Source organism: Caloenas nicobarica, chromosome 4, assembly GCF_036013445.1.
Source record: "Caloenas nicobarica isolate bCalNic1 chromosome 4, bCalNic1.hap1, whole genome shotgun sequence".
In the NCBI taxonomy this organism is placed as follows: Eukaryota; Metazoa; Chordata; class Aves; order Columbiformes; family Columbidae; genus Caloenas; species Caloenas nicobarica.
In genome coordinates this window covers 8,119,881-8,133,658 of record NC_088248.1, presented here as the reverse complement: position 1 = coordinate 8,133,658, position 13,778 = coordinate 8,119,881, and the positions used below count along the sequence as shown (strand labels likewise).

At 40.4% G+C, this 13,778-nt stretch overlaps 1 protein-coding gene across 3 annotated transcripts in view; it reads right to left on the bottom strand.

Moving 5' to 3' along the window:
* Window positions 1–11,511, bottom strand: part of SEC24B (SEC24 homolog B, COPII coat complex component) — a 47,531-nt gene extending 36,020 nt beyond the window's left edge. For all 3 annotated transcript variants that reach the window (XM_065633960.1, XM_065633959.1, XM_065633961.1), the window contains exons 1-2: window positions 11,235–11,511; window positions 5,562–6,260 (exon numbers count right to left, since the gene is read on the bottom strand). In XM_065633960.1, the coding sequence (XP_065490032.1) occupies window positions 5,562–6,260; window positions 11,235–11,355 (820 nt within the window). In that variant the 5' untranslated portion in view covers window positions 11,356–11,511. The remainder of the gene's footprint in view (window positions 1–5,561; window positions 6,261–11,234) is intronic.
* Window positions 11,512–13,778: the final 2,267 nt, after the last annotated feature.

Here is a 13,778-nt window from a genome sequence, read left to right as displayed (position 1 = left end):
TCTTTCTAAAAAACCTGACAGTCCAAACTGCTAAAAAGAAGAATAGAAAGGAAACGGTTTGACCAATAATACTCAACAAATACAAAAAATAAGCAAGAACAAAATTCACTGTTTGTATTTGTAAAGTACTTACTTAAGTTACAGAATTCATTAGAGGATGCAAATGTAATATTAACTTTGCTTCCTCTGCACATACAGCAGTGTAGCTCATACAGTCCTCGACTTTTCCTTAAATAATGGAGTTGATATCTGAAAGGACTTTATGTGGAAGGTGAGGCTTCCTTTAGAGGGGGAAGAAGAGGTGGCTTAAAATGATCCATTTTTCTAATTTAGTGCCAAAATTAACAGCATACATTTTTCACCCTCTTAATGGAACTTTCATTTATTATGCAGTTTTCAAAGAAGTTGAGCATACGTACTGCTTTTTTGCAAGTATTATCAAAATCTAAATTAAAATGTGTACTTCTCCAAAGTACATATACACAGCATTTTCTTTTGAAATGTACTTGCTATAACTTCTATTTCTAGACACTATGTCTTGTAGACTCCCCACGAAAGCATCAACACCTGTCAGGAGAAACATTCTTGTTAGGGTAGCTCCTCGGCTTCTTCAAGCAAGATATGCAAGACAAGGGAAGTTCCCTGCAGCACTCGTGTGCTTACCCAGGATTTGTAGCAGAGAGAGTTGTTTATGGGGTTATGGGATTTTCCACATTTCACGTCAATATAGCAATGCTTGCAGCATCAAGCACTGTTGTAGAGCATGCTAAATGCTATCATGTCACAGGGTCACATCTTCAAAGCCAAAACCAATTTACACTCAGATTACCTGATGATGTAACACCTTCCTGCCAAGTACCAGTATATGTTCTCAAGCAAGAATTACCAAAAATCCTTCGAAATTACATGGATCCTTTACTTGTATTGTAAGAAAACATTTTTAAACTCCGAGCAAAAAAAAAAAAAAAAAAAAAAGGCATTTTTTTCTTTGTACAAAAGTCCAACCTGCAAATTTACATCTTAAACTTTATTTGGTGATTCTGGAAATTTTTTCAAAAGCCCCGAGTAACTAAAACCAAAGGCAACACTCAGAAAAGTTAATCATTACATATGCATTGTCAGTAACTATCATCACAGGAGACAATCTATGGTTATGGTAATTATGCTATCAATTTTTTTTTTCCTCTGGTCAATAAGAGGATTCCACCCTGTCATATAAGCACTGATCAATTCAGGATGGCTTATTTTAGCTCAAGACAAAGCTGGACTGAACACCAGTTTGGAGTACAAGTTTCCCATCTGCTAATCCAAGACAAGCCCGATCAAACTGCACCAACACCGCCACCAACTGATGCAATGAGAAATCAAGAGCTTTGTCAGGCTGCAATAAATATAAAACCAAATCTCAGTGATACAGTATTTTTTGTTTTTCACCTTCAATATGCACTGAAGTTTCCCCTCTTGCCTTTCAACCACGAACATCTCTTGCACTAAAAATGACTAAGTATAACACTTGGTTACAAAAGCCATATATCTTTTAGCTGTAGCTCTGTATAGGTATGTTACAGAAAGAATGCGCAGAGCTGAGAAAATTAACCATATAATTCATCATTTTTCATCACTATCACTTACAGCTTTTATTTGATTTCCAACTTGAGACCTAGAGGTCATGGTTTAGAAGTGTATCACCACAGTACCTCCTCAAGTTTTCAGAAGATATAGAAGAACCATCCCTTTGGAGTCACTACAGCTGCAATCTTGATTCCCTTCTGCCCTCAACACCTGCAATTTCTACTGAGAATTTTTCCACCTCCCTGCAGCTTGGTTTTCAACAGCACCCTATCTCCCCGACTTTATCTTGGCAGCAGCCCTTCTCCGTTTTCCAACCTCACCTATATTAGCAGATTTACAGGATTAGAGCCTACATTCCTATGGAACTGGGGCAGCAAGGACTTTAGATCCTGACCTGACATAAGGGGAAGTATGTGCATGAGATAAAGAAATTAAAGTGTCATCTGCTCAAGAGGACTGCATATGATTTCACGACAGTAGATAAGATCCAGGAAGCAAAAAAACCCACCCCATATACCCACAAAAGGAGTTCTCTATCTCCCTCTCCTCAGGGAGGAGGGGGGAGTCCAGTAAAATTTGGGCATTCTGACTGACATCCACACTGACTGGAAAGCACCAAAAATCAGAGTGCAGCGATTCCAGCTGAAAGAAGCTGGAAAAAAACATTAAGGAAAACTACTGACCTAGAAAGACAAAAAGCCTAAATAATACAAAGTGTGTTATTTACACAGCATAACACGGTTTCTGCACAGATTTATACTAACATTGTTCTGCTGAAATACAGAATTTAAAACTAGAAGAGGTTATTTTTGCTAGATGAAACTAGCTTAAACCAGCAACCGGAAAAACCTCAAAATAATTATTTGTATTCTACTTAATTTATACTTCCTAAAGCAAAGAAAATTATTCTCACTGGCTGCTTTTCATCAAAACAAGTCAACTTCCAGCAAAAGACTCCTCTTAAAATAGATTTATTTTCTTCTAATGAAATCTCAGCAAGATGCACTGAAAATACTTCAGTGATTTCAGACAGTGGCTGCCAAAGTTTTAGAAAAAGGTTTCACTGGAGTTCTACATCCTCAGTACATGACATACAGCAGCTTGGGGGTTTGATCTCACAGATTCAGCTCTCTGGGGGTTTTCCAAGGCCCTACGCAAATTGGTTTGTTTAAAAATACAGTTACAAATCCAATGCTTAGAACTTCTTTGATTCAAGTAGAAAACAATTCAGAAATAACCCAACTTCTGAAAAGCTTATGCCAGCCTAAGTTGCCTGAATATGTCCTATTTGAACATACACATTTTATTCAAAACATGGTGTTCTATTTAACGAATGTTTCATTTTCATCCTAGAGAGCTTTCAGTGTTCACAGGCTGCACGAAACTTCTATTGAAAAATACATTAAGGCAGGAGTATCCTGAGTGACAGTCTAAGATTTGCTTATTTATATTTTAAGAATTGTAAGGGGTCTTCCTTCACGGCACAGCAGCAATGCCAGCAAACTGTCTTATTGGCATTCTGACTAATAATAGGATATTGTATCAAAATTTCTTTACATGAACAGTCACAGAAAGCACAGTTAGGAATTTCCATATATCTTAAATATTTTTTCCAAGCAATTTCACGAAAAACTATGCACAGAAGAGACTGCAACTGTTTCCTCCCTGGAAAACAGCAGGGAGCATGAAGTATTCAGAAAAATTCCTTCTTACGAATCATTCATAATTTCCTTAAATTCCTTGTGTGTTGTACTCGGACACTTTCCAAGGATGCAGAAGAAATGAAAAAATAATTTTCAAGATCCAACTCCTTTTTTTAAAGAGTGCAAACAATTAGAATACTATATATTAAATGACTTCATCTAAGAACAATAAGACTGCACTGGCAAATTTAGAAAGCGTATCAGTGTCTCAGAAAGTAAATCAGTTATACCAAGAGCAAACAATTATTTGCCATCTTTTATTAGCCAGGTGTTGTAGCAACTGAATTTTTAATATATTTTAGCCAAAGATGTTAAACTCCACACTAAAAAAAAAGACGGATATTATTGGAGGCAGTCTGTTTAGTTCCAGGCTTCAAAAATGGTCAAAGTCTTTAGAATTCAGTAATAAACCAGCCCAGCTCTTCCTTCGGCCTAGCTACTGGTTGCTATCTTTATTTGTTCTTTCCCAGTCAGCACATGCAGAATCATTTGTGTGCTGATGTTGAACCAGGATTCAGAGGGAAGGGAAAACAGATATTCTCTAGATCAATCAGTTCCAAAACCCAGTCCCCGGTACACAGGGCATGCTTATCTCAGCAGCTTTACCAGCTCAGGAAGAGGTTAAACGTGGTTTAAGCAATTATGCCTACAGTCTGGCAAATCAACAAAGTACTGCAACACTACTCAAGTCTAACAGGAACAGTGTGTCAGTGTTCGTGTTTTAACTATTACACACTATTACCACAGCCAGTTCTAACACCAGCTCTTTGAAATTCAAGTGTAATATGACTACATTATTTTGAAGCCATGTATTAACTCAAGCACTCCTTTAAGAAGAGCACTGAATGGTTCAGAAATAAGACTATGATCATACTGCTCTTCACCTTCCGGTCAGCCCAACTGTTTCACATTCAAAACAGCTGTTCCTTCTAAAACCTATTGTTATGAACAAATCATAGGTTTCAAGACTACCCCAAAGGAAATAAAATTAAAAGACATTTAAATTAAAAACTGTAAATGAAACACTGTCGATCTAAACAAACAATACGGTGTTTTCGTATGACTACTGCAAATCTTACTATTTTGGAATGACACCTGCATTCTGCCAAATCCAGCTGTAGATTCTGTGCTCAGCAGAACTTTTTTTTTTTGCCAGAGTTTTAAACCTTTAGTCCTTGAAATAATTTTTTTTTGCTCAACTTTGAAATGCCATTAATTTCAGAAGCTTTTTAAGAAGCTCCCTATTTTTCTTTTCTTAGACAGTATCTTGTTTCATATTTTTTAAACATTAAAAAAAAAAAAAAATCACACAGAGCACCTTGAAGACAGAACTCAAAATTTACTAATATTCAAACTACTAAGAATGAGCTGAAGGATGACTGACACTCTACATCTTAGTCTTGGAGGGAGCTGGAAAGGCAATACTGAAACTAAATTCAGCCTTGGTATGGATTGGATGAGCTTGATTTAAGCCTAGCTGGTCTTCTCAGGCAAAGTTTTAGCATTGTCAAAACCATGTCCTTGGTCTTAGAAAACCTTGGCTACAAGGACTCCTAAAAGAATTCCAGTGTTAAATTATAATCTGAAATATCTGGCATAAAAAAGGAAATATTCTACAGTTCTCCAATATCTGTCTCATCAGAAAACCATTAGTCTTGCACAGTTTATAAGACAAAACTGCACAAAGTCAGAAAATTACCAGTATAGCAAGAAACCCGGTATTTTCCTGCACACACTATTGCTCTTTCAGAGGAAGAGCAAGATGCTTCAACATCTGAGCACTCCCACATCTCTAATCTCTTCCACTCTTCTTACCAAGTACCGCCTACTCTATGAACTCATAACTCAGTTTCCCCATGAAGCAAAAGCTGCAGCTTGCAAGGCCTAAGTATACTGGCCCTCAACTGGCACCTTTGCAACTTCATTTTCTATAGCTACATCCAAACTAAAAACATTCCTTCAAAACTGCATAAAAAAATTCCCAAGGCCACTTACATTAAAAATAAAACCAAAACAAAACCAAAACACAACCAAACAATAAAACTGTGCTCCATATAGCATTTTTTTCTGTATCTTTTAGTAGAAGCACGTCAGTGATACAATTAGATATGACTGCGAGGACTGTGGTAATCAAATGAGACAAGCTTCAAAAATGAGTAAGGACAGAATTCAAAATTATTATACAGAACTTCATATAGTGATCAAGTACAAACCACCAAAAACACATGAATCCTGATGTTTCCCAGACACATCTGGAAGTTCACTACCGTTCAAGTAACACCATACCTGTATTTATTTGGTTGTTTACTTTAGCAAATGATCCAGTGAGGTGCCTACTGAGGTTGTCTTGAGCAGATGGAATAGTTGATAATGTTGAATTATATCCCACGGGAACATGCTGTTGAAGTGAATGAGGTACTGATGTACTCTGGCTAGAAAATGTATTTGTCTCTTTGAATTGTCCAACAGCAGGTAGGCTCTGAGAGGTGAATGCCTGCCCATACACACTGCCAGCAGCTGCAGGATAGGAAACATTGGGATACAGGGCACTAGAAACCACAGGCATGGTGTAGCGATCAGAATTAAGGGGAAATCCCTGAGATGTAACTGAAGAGCTGACTGAAGTGCTGTAGTGATTACCAAATGCTGAATATGACTGCTGAGCACTTGTATGCAAGTAGGATGCAGGTGATATTGCTCCTTGAATAGGTCCTTCAGCTGACCCCACTGTATGGGGAGGAGTTTTGTTGTAAAACTGCTGTGATTCCTGTGTATTCAACACACCGGAACCCACCGAAGGGGTCATAACATTTTGTGCTGGTGCTGAATAGTAAGTAGGGTAGTAACTGGCTCTATACTGATTATCCAAATGTGAAGAAGCAGCAGCTTTATTGGGCACTTGGGAATAGTGTCCTGAGGGTGCACTATAGTTCGGAGGATGCGAGCCATAGCCAGAGGGGAACTGCATCTGATTCTGCACAGGACCTGAAACGAAGAGAAAATGTCACATGTATTAATGGTGCCAAGGGAGTCAGTACTTTAACAAACAACTGGTTTCTTCTTGTTTTCTGTCACTATTTTTGAGGTCAATTTGCATCAGCAGAAAGAAAACAAACCAAGTATAATGCATGCAAAATACAATATTTTAAGTAATTTGCAAATGCACAGAGAAGTAAGAGAAAAATGGATTGCTTCCATTATTGAAAGATGCTTCTATGCCAAGATTGTATACTTCACATTTCTACTTTAAATATCTTTAAGAGTTTTTTGAAGGTTAATATTTAAACACATAGCAAGCAACAGTAAGCTTTTAAGTGTCTGAACACAACCATACGCCTTGAAACTGACTTAATACAGAAAATGAAAAGCTGCAGTCAAACCAATATGTCAATATAGAAAAACACAGGTACTCTTCTTTACAAATCCTCAATACAGTGACCAAGATAAAGTGCTGCAGGGCAGTTATTTTTGTCCTCTATGTTCTTTTGTATTACGCTTTTATGAAAGCTGACATTTTTATGAAACTACAGCATATTGACAAGACACTTCATTTCTGTTTGCTGCCTGATACTCACATCAGGTATAGATGTTGGTATCAGAGAAACTGACCTCTGCTGTCACTGCAACATTAGAGGTTAATTGCACACTGGTCCAGCAAGGGTCAAACAAGCACTTGTTTGCTAGAGACTATGTCCAAACAATTTTTTTCAGTGCCACCTGATCAATGGTAAATCTGAAAGTTCTTCCTCAAGTTCTTTTCCTGAACCCTATCTTATTCTCTAGTGAACCACAAATGCATTTCCCCAGATAACTTCCTTTCTTAAAATTACCGCACCCTACTGCTTACCTCATGCTGAATGATCACGGTGTTATTTCCCAGCCCTCGCTGAACAGTATCACAAGCGCGGTACTGGGCCACTTACAAATTTAAACAGCTACTGGGACAATAATGAATTGTTGATTTCTCCCCTTATATTTACAATGACTACAAAAATGTGCGTATTATTTCTTGTCTTGAAATTCTTAAAAGTCACTGTTCTCAAAGTAACACCCAGATGTTCTCTGATGAACTTGCAAGGCAATTTTAATAATGAATTTATTAACGGAATCTTTTAAGCAAGCAACATACTGTCCAAAATTGCTTTCTGATAAAATTCAAAATGCCTTTTCATAATTGACAACCTAGAAGGTTGAGTAGAAGAGAGGAGCTGAAAAATGAGCAGTAACTTGGACTTCTGCTGAAAAAGACAGAAAGGCACTTTGGGAGAAAGTATAAGGTGCTTAAAAAAAAATAATTACATCCTGAGTTTTGAGAAGAGTATGTAACTGCGTTTCTGATTCACTACTTTCTTGAAAACATGGGAGCTGCTTCATAATGCTGTAGTTTATTCTCCTTTAAAGGAAAAGGATTTTGAGCTAGCAAGTCATTAACAGCTACGTGAACTTTGGTAGACTTTCAATCTGCTTTTTTAAAGTCTGAATGAGTAAATTTAAAAACACACCGATAACTTATGTCTGTCAAGGCTTATTGCTTAAGCAGTTATGTCACTTAACATGGCAAGAAAACATGTTTTTTTCTGAAGACTCTCTGCATTTGTTCTACTAAAATATGCAGAATAAATTGAGGAGGTATAATTTACAAACTAGTTTAGGAGCACCTGACTTCTACATAAAAGGCTGCATATAGAATCACCTACTGCAATGTCTTGCACTATCTAGCTCTGGTTTAAAAACACACAATAGACAGATTAAATTACCAATACAAGATATCAGTCTCTACGCTACAGAATACCCAAGTCATCTTTATTCACATTTTTAAGTAGAAATATCTAAAAGTTTAGAACTATAGATGAGCACACAAGAGTATAAATCCCATGAAGACCTCACCAAGACAGACACAATCAACATTTGAAAGAAATGTATTTTTGATTTCAAACTCCTGGTCCTTTAAAAGCAAGTTTTACAGTAACAAGACGAAAGATTATTCCCATTACCTGAAATGAGTTTTTTGCACATTTGATTATAAAGAATGTGAGTAGAAAGTAGTTTTTATACTGCAATCAGTAGGTGAATCTACTAATGATGACTAGATAATTGGATAGTTTTCAATGCTGGAAATCTGGGTACATCTTCAGTGTCATTTGAAAATGGGGCTAATTGCACAATCTGTCTTGATGTCTCAGGTACTCTACCTTCCTCCCAAAACACCTGACAAATTTCTTTCAAAAAATTCCACGAGAGGAGTTGAAAACCTTAACTGCACACAGAAGGTGTACTACTAAAATGCCATGTCTATAATGAAAGCAGTGAACCTCTCCTTTTACAGACAAACTAATACTTTGTAAGGTTATCATGGATAACTACACAGACATTAACAGGTGAACACCAAAAGCCTTATCACTTTTAAAGGAGGGGAGAAAAGCCACCACCAAAAAAACCTCAAAACAAACCACACAACGAAAAAACCCCACAATCAAAAAAAGTAGCACTGCGGCTATACCACTATGTGAAAGAGTAAAGCTTTGCTTGCTAGTGACATGTTTGTTTGGATTATTATGTCCATTCACGCTCTCACCTGAATAATTTAGCCATCTGCTACCTACCTTACCTACACGTAGTCTACACACACTACAACACCACTTTCCTTCCCAGCCAAGAAGACCTGTTAGTTTTCTGCAGCTTCTAAATTGTCTTTACCCATCTCCAGAGAATACTCGTCACAGCAACCTCAAGCACCCTTAGGTGGTTTTTAGGATGGACAGGTGACAGTGCTTTGTGCCCTGTTAATTGCCACCAAACAAGCCACTGCTGAGCTCTCACAGTAGCTCAGTCATGGAACTGATGTCTTGCTCCTTCATTCACTCAGCTTCCCATTTTCGCAAAATATTCAGGCACATCTTACCTTTCAGACCTCCAGCCTCTTCAACAAATTTAATGAAACTATTCAAAAGATCCAAAGGCTGAGGAGGGAGAGAAGACTTTGCTAAACAGCTTCATAATGAAAAACACAGTCCCAAAATGCTAGTAGAGATACCAAGGCTAATCTTACAAACCAATCTAAACATCTTAAAGGATGCACTAGTGTTTTCTTTGAGACAATACAAAAATAGATGTATTCACTTAAGTATCTTATATTTAAACTCCACTATACTGACAAAAAAATGAATTCTCAATAGCAATGACAATCTTATTTGTGAAATTTAGTTTCTATCAAACAGAATGGAAATTTCCAGTAGTCTTTTTCTGCTACTTTTCCCTTCTACTTGCCCTCCAATTTTTAAAAAGAAGCCTCAAATACTGTGTTATAACTTCAGAAAATTAAAGAAAGCAGATACACGAACCTAACAATTCTGGAATGCTATTGCTAAATGACACAAAATGACAAATTCAGAGTTCTTGCTTACAAATCAAACACACATCACTGTAAGATATCTCAAGGAACACAGAAGTCAAAGTTAAGCTGAGGAGTTAGCAAGTTACAGAATAAGAATTCAAGATGATTACTGAACAGTGTATAAATTTCTCAGAATTGAAAAAAAAAGTGTTTCACAGAAAATAAATGGTCTACTACAAGGTTTTAAACAAGTTGTTTTTAAGACTATCAACAGCAACATGGAGTTAAATAAAATAACAAATAGTAATGATGACTCTTTAAAATTACTGTTTCATTCAGTTAAAAACACAAGCAGAGTGCATGATGTCAGTTTCTGTTTGTTTATGTGAAACACACTTCCAGGTTACTGATGCTGTAGTAGCTGTGTCCTCATAACAACACGGTTTTTATTACGAGCCATAGAACTTGGCATTTTCTGAATAATTTTGACAAAACTCAGTATTATAATACTTAAGTTTGGACACATCTGAGACATTTAGTATCTCCCTAAAATCCACCATTTAAATACCTTCCTTTTCATTCACTTTAGTGACTTCTGCATTATCTGCAAACTGACTCGAAACCTACCTTATAGGCATGTAAGTGCATACTGCCTAACTACCCCTTTGGACATGATAAATATTGATGAGTAAAAAATTTTGTAGGTAATTACTGTATGCGTGCAGAATTGTCTGTGCACAAAATAGCCCGACTACAAAATAAAGGGTTTAACAGTAAGTGCTAAAACTCTATGCAAACAAGAGGCCCAATTTAGATACCAAACCATAATTAGGTGGGGACAAAAATCATACATGCATTCTGGAAAGTGAACGAGCTATATTAATAAGAAATTGATTTTATAGGGCACCAATTTAAAAAAATGAGGAAGTGCACGGTAATTATTTTAATTCACAGTGAAGTTAGGTCTCTGAAAAGCAATTCGGTATTTTGTGACTCTGAGCAATTTTACGTTTGTTTTTCAGTGACCCACATTCCACTGGTCTGGTCTCGTTTATGCAAACTCAAAACCCAAAGATTCAGTTGTGTGAACACCTACCCACCTACTACTTGTAAGTTCCTAAACAGTTACGCGTGGCTTGTGAGTAATCTCATCTACAGTAAGTGGTTTTCACGCACGACTGGCAGGGCCGAGGCCTGGAGGAGCCTGGGCCTCCCCAAACGCCACGAAGCCGGCGCCGCAACCCCCCAGCCGCACTTTGGCAAGGGGAGAAGGCAGCGGGTCACCTCGCCCCTTTAGCGAGGCTGGGGGGGCTGCACCTTCCTCAAAGTTCACCCCGCACATAGCGGCGGGGCCCCGGGCCGGGCCGTGCCTTCCCCAGGCGGGTTCTGCTGCCTGACTTCCAGAGAAAGGGATTCGTTACGGGGCGGCCCTTCCCCCCCGCCGCTCCCCACAGCGGCCGCCTCGGCGCCCCGCACCTCCCGAGCAACACCCCCCCCGCTGCCCTCCGTCCCCAAAACCGCGGGGCCCCCACGGAGGGAGCGGCGCAGCTCGCCCCGGGTCCCCCGCGGCCGGGCTCTCCCCGCGGCCTCCAGCGCTAGGCCCGCGCAGGCCGCCGGCCCCTCACCGTTCTGGTAGCGCGGAGCAGCGCCCTGAGCGGCCGCGGCCTCCCGAGTGGCGCCGGGCCCGCCCGGGTAAACGGCGGCGGCACCAGCAGGCCGCGGCGGCAGCCCGGCGGGCGCGGACATGGCTCCTCACGGCGCTCCCTCGCTCCGGCCCGCTCCTCTTCCTCCTCCTGCCTTCGCCCCGACCGCAGCCGGACGCCGAGGGTCGCCGACGGGCGGGAGGCCGCGGCCGCCCCAGGGGAGCGGGGAGGGCAGGAGCGCAGGCGGGGCCCGAGCGCCGCTCCCGCCACCGCCGCCCTGCGGCCGGTAACGGCGCCGCCCACAGCGCCCCCTGGCGGGGCCTCCGCGACGCGCGCGCCGCCTCCTCAGGCCCCGGGTCCCTTTGCTTCCCGTATCGGGAGTGCACGCTGTATATTCTCTATATGGCCTATATATACTATCTGTACAGACAAAAAGGCCTTGTGTATACACATACGCAGGCACGTCGCAAGAAGAGCCAGAGGCCACGAATGCATTGCGCAGAGCAAGCGTTATTTTAGTTCCCTCTCTACTGCGGGATCTCCGAAGTCGCGCCCGAGCTCCCAGGCAGAGGTGACACAAGCGGGGACGCGGGCGCTGGGGAGTTCAGCCCTGCTGGAAGATCCCTGGGCCTGCTGAGCTCACCTGCATTTCAGGGCTTCAGGCAGGCACAGCCTCCCGCTCTTGCTCACGACAAAGCAGGAATCTCAGACATGGCGATAAGGTGCCCAGAGTTTCTCACAGGCCTATGTCATCTAACACAGAGGTTCTACTCATCAAGCACACAAGGTCAGTAAAACAATTAGTGTGATGTATGTGCTTTTTCTACAGACAGGTGCAAGTCACTTGAGCGTACTACATTTAACTAACCTCCTCGCCAAATCTTTCGCTACATTCCCTTACGCCTTGACAGGAGTGAGGTGAGATGAGGCAAGGCTTTTCAGTCGTATCCAATATCACAGAATCGCACAGGATCACAGAGTGTTAGGGATTGGAAGGGACCTCAAAAGCTCATCCAGTCCAATCCCCCCGCCGGAGCAGGAACACCCAGATGAGGTTACACAGAAGGTGTCCAGGCGGGTTGGAATGTCTGCAGAGAAGGAGACTCCACAACCTCCCTGGGCAGCCTGGGCCAGGCTCTGTCACCCTCACTGAGAAGAAGTTTCTTCTCATATTTAAGTGGAACCTCCTGTGTTCCAGCTTGTATCCATTGCCCCTTGTCCTATCACTGGTTGTCTAAACAGAAAAAGTGTTGGTGAGCCTCCCTGTTGGCAAAGGATCTCCGTTCAGTTTAGCGATTTCTGCAGTCAATCACACACTAAACCATATTAATTTTGACTGTGTGCCTGTCTACCACCTAGCTGTCATCTGTCATTCACTCCGATGCTATTCAAGACCGAATTAATAGCTCAAGTTCTTTTATGCAGGATGTACAGAAGTCAAAAGCACAATAACATTTACCAGTGCTCATATTGTCAAGACCAAGTCCGATAACACTAAGTCACCTTTACTTGTTACGTATATCTGACCAGTCCTTTCTCTGTTTCTATGCTGTTTTTCCTACTGGTTATTAATGCATGTCTGTTGTTAAATACTTTAATACTTTTTTAATTACTTTGCCTGTATGCTAAGCGTATGGTCCAGCTCTGATGTTACTGTTATTTGTTCAAAGCATGCAAGGCATCTTTAAATATTGGAGAAACTGACCGTATTTTAAAGTTTCTCAGCTTTCACACCCTATCAAGCTGTGTAGAGGTGCCTTGCATAGGCCTCTGTTAGTGCTTTGATAGAGTGTAGATCCATTTCTGAAAGAAAGAGTGTCTTCTCCACATCCTAATAAGCTAGGGAAAGAAATAGTGGGCTCAAAATGCAGCAAAGTCCAGGTGAGCTATTAGGAAAAAACCATTACCTTAAGATAGTAAAGGACTGGATGATGCAGGAATGATGTAACATTGCTATAATTGAAGGACTCCCAACAGGGGTTTGACAAACACGTCAAGAGTCAGATTGTCATATCCAGCTTTGGCGGAAGTGATTTCTTGAAGTCCCTCTCAGGGATATATTGTGATAGGGTTAACAAATTCCATGGTAAAGCTCTTCTTCCTTCTTTGTAACACATTCTCCATTCCACACAAAGAACTTGTGTGAAATGAATGTGTGGCAGCAAAATAATTCAGAAATATAGACAACCATTTGGTTTGCTTTTTTGTTCTCAGTGCCTTTCTAGAAGGTGCGTAACTGCTTCCTTGTACTACGACTATCTTTTGCCACAGCATGCAACAACATGTGAATCTGTGTTTTGACAAAGGTTTCCCTCTCCAAAGGCTTGTTTCTCTAACTCCTTGTACTGTGAGACTGTAAGTAAATCCTATATCACAATCTGTGAAAATTGCACATCAATTTAAGATCAACCATAAGGGGGTGTATATTATTGTGCTAAAAGCAAGAAGAGGCAACTGGGAATTTCCCCATTGTTGTGAATGCTTTTACAAAACCTTTCATATGGCTTAATTAATTATTTTATACAA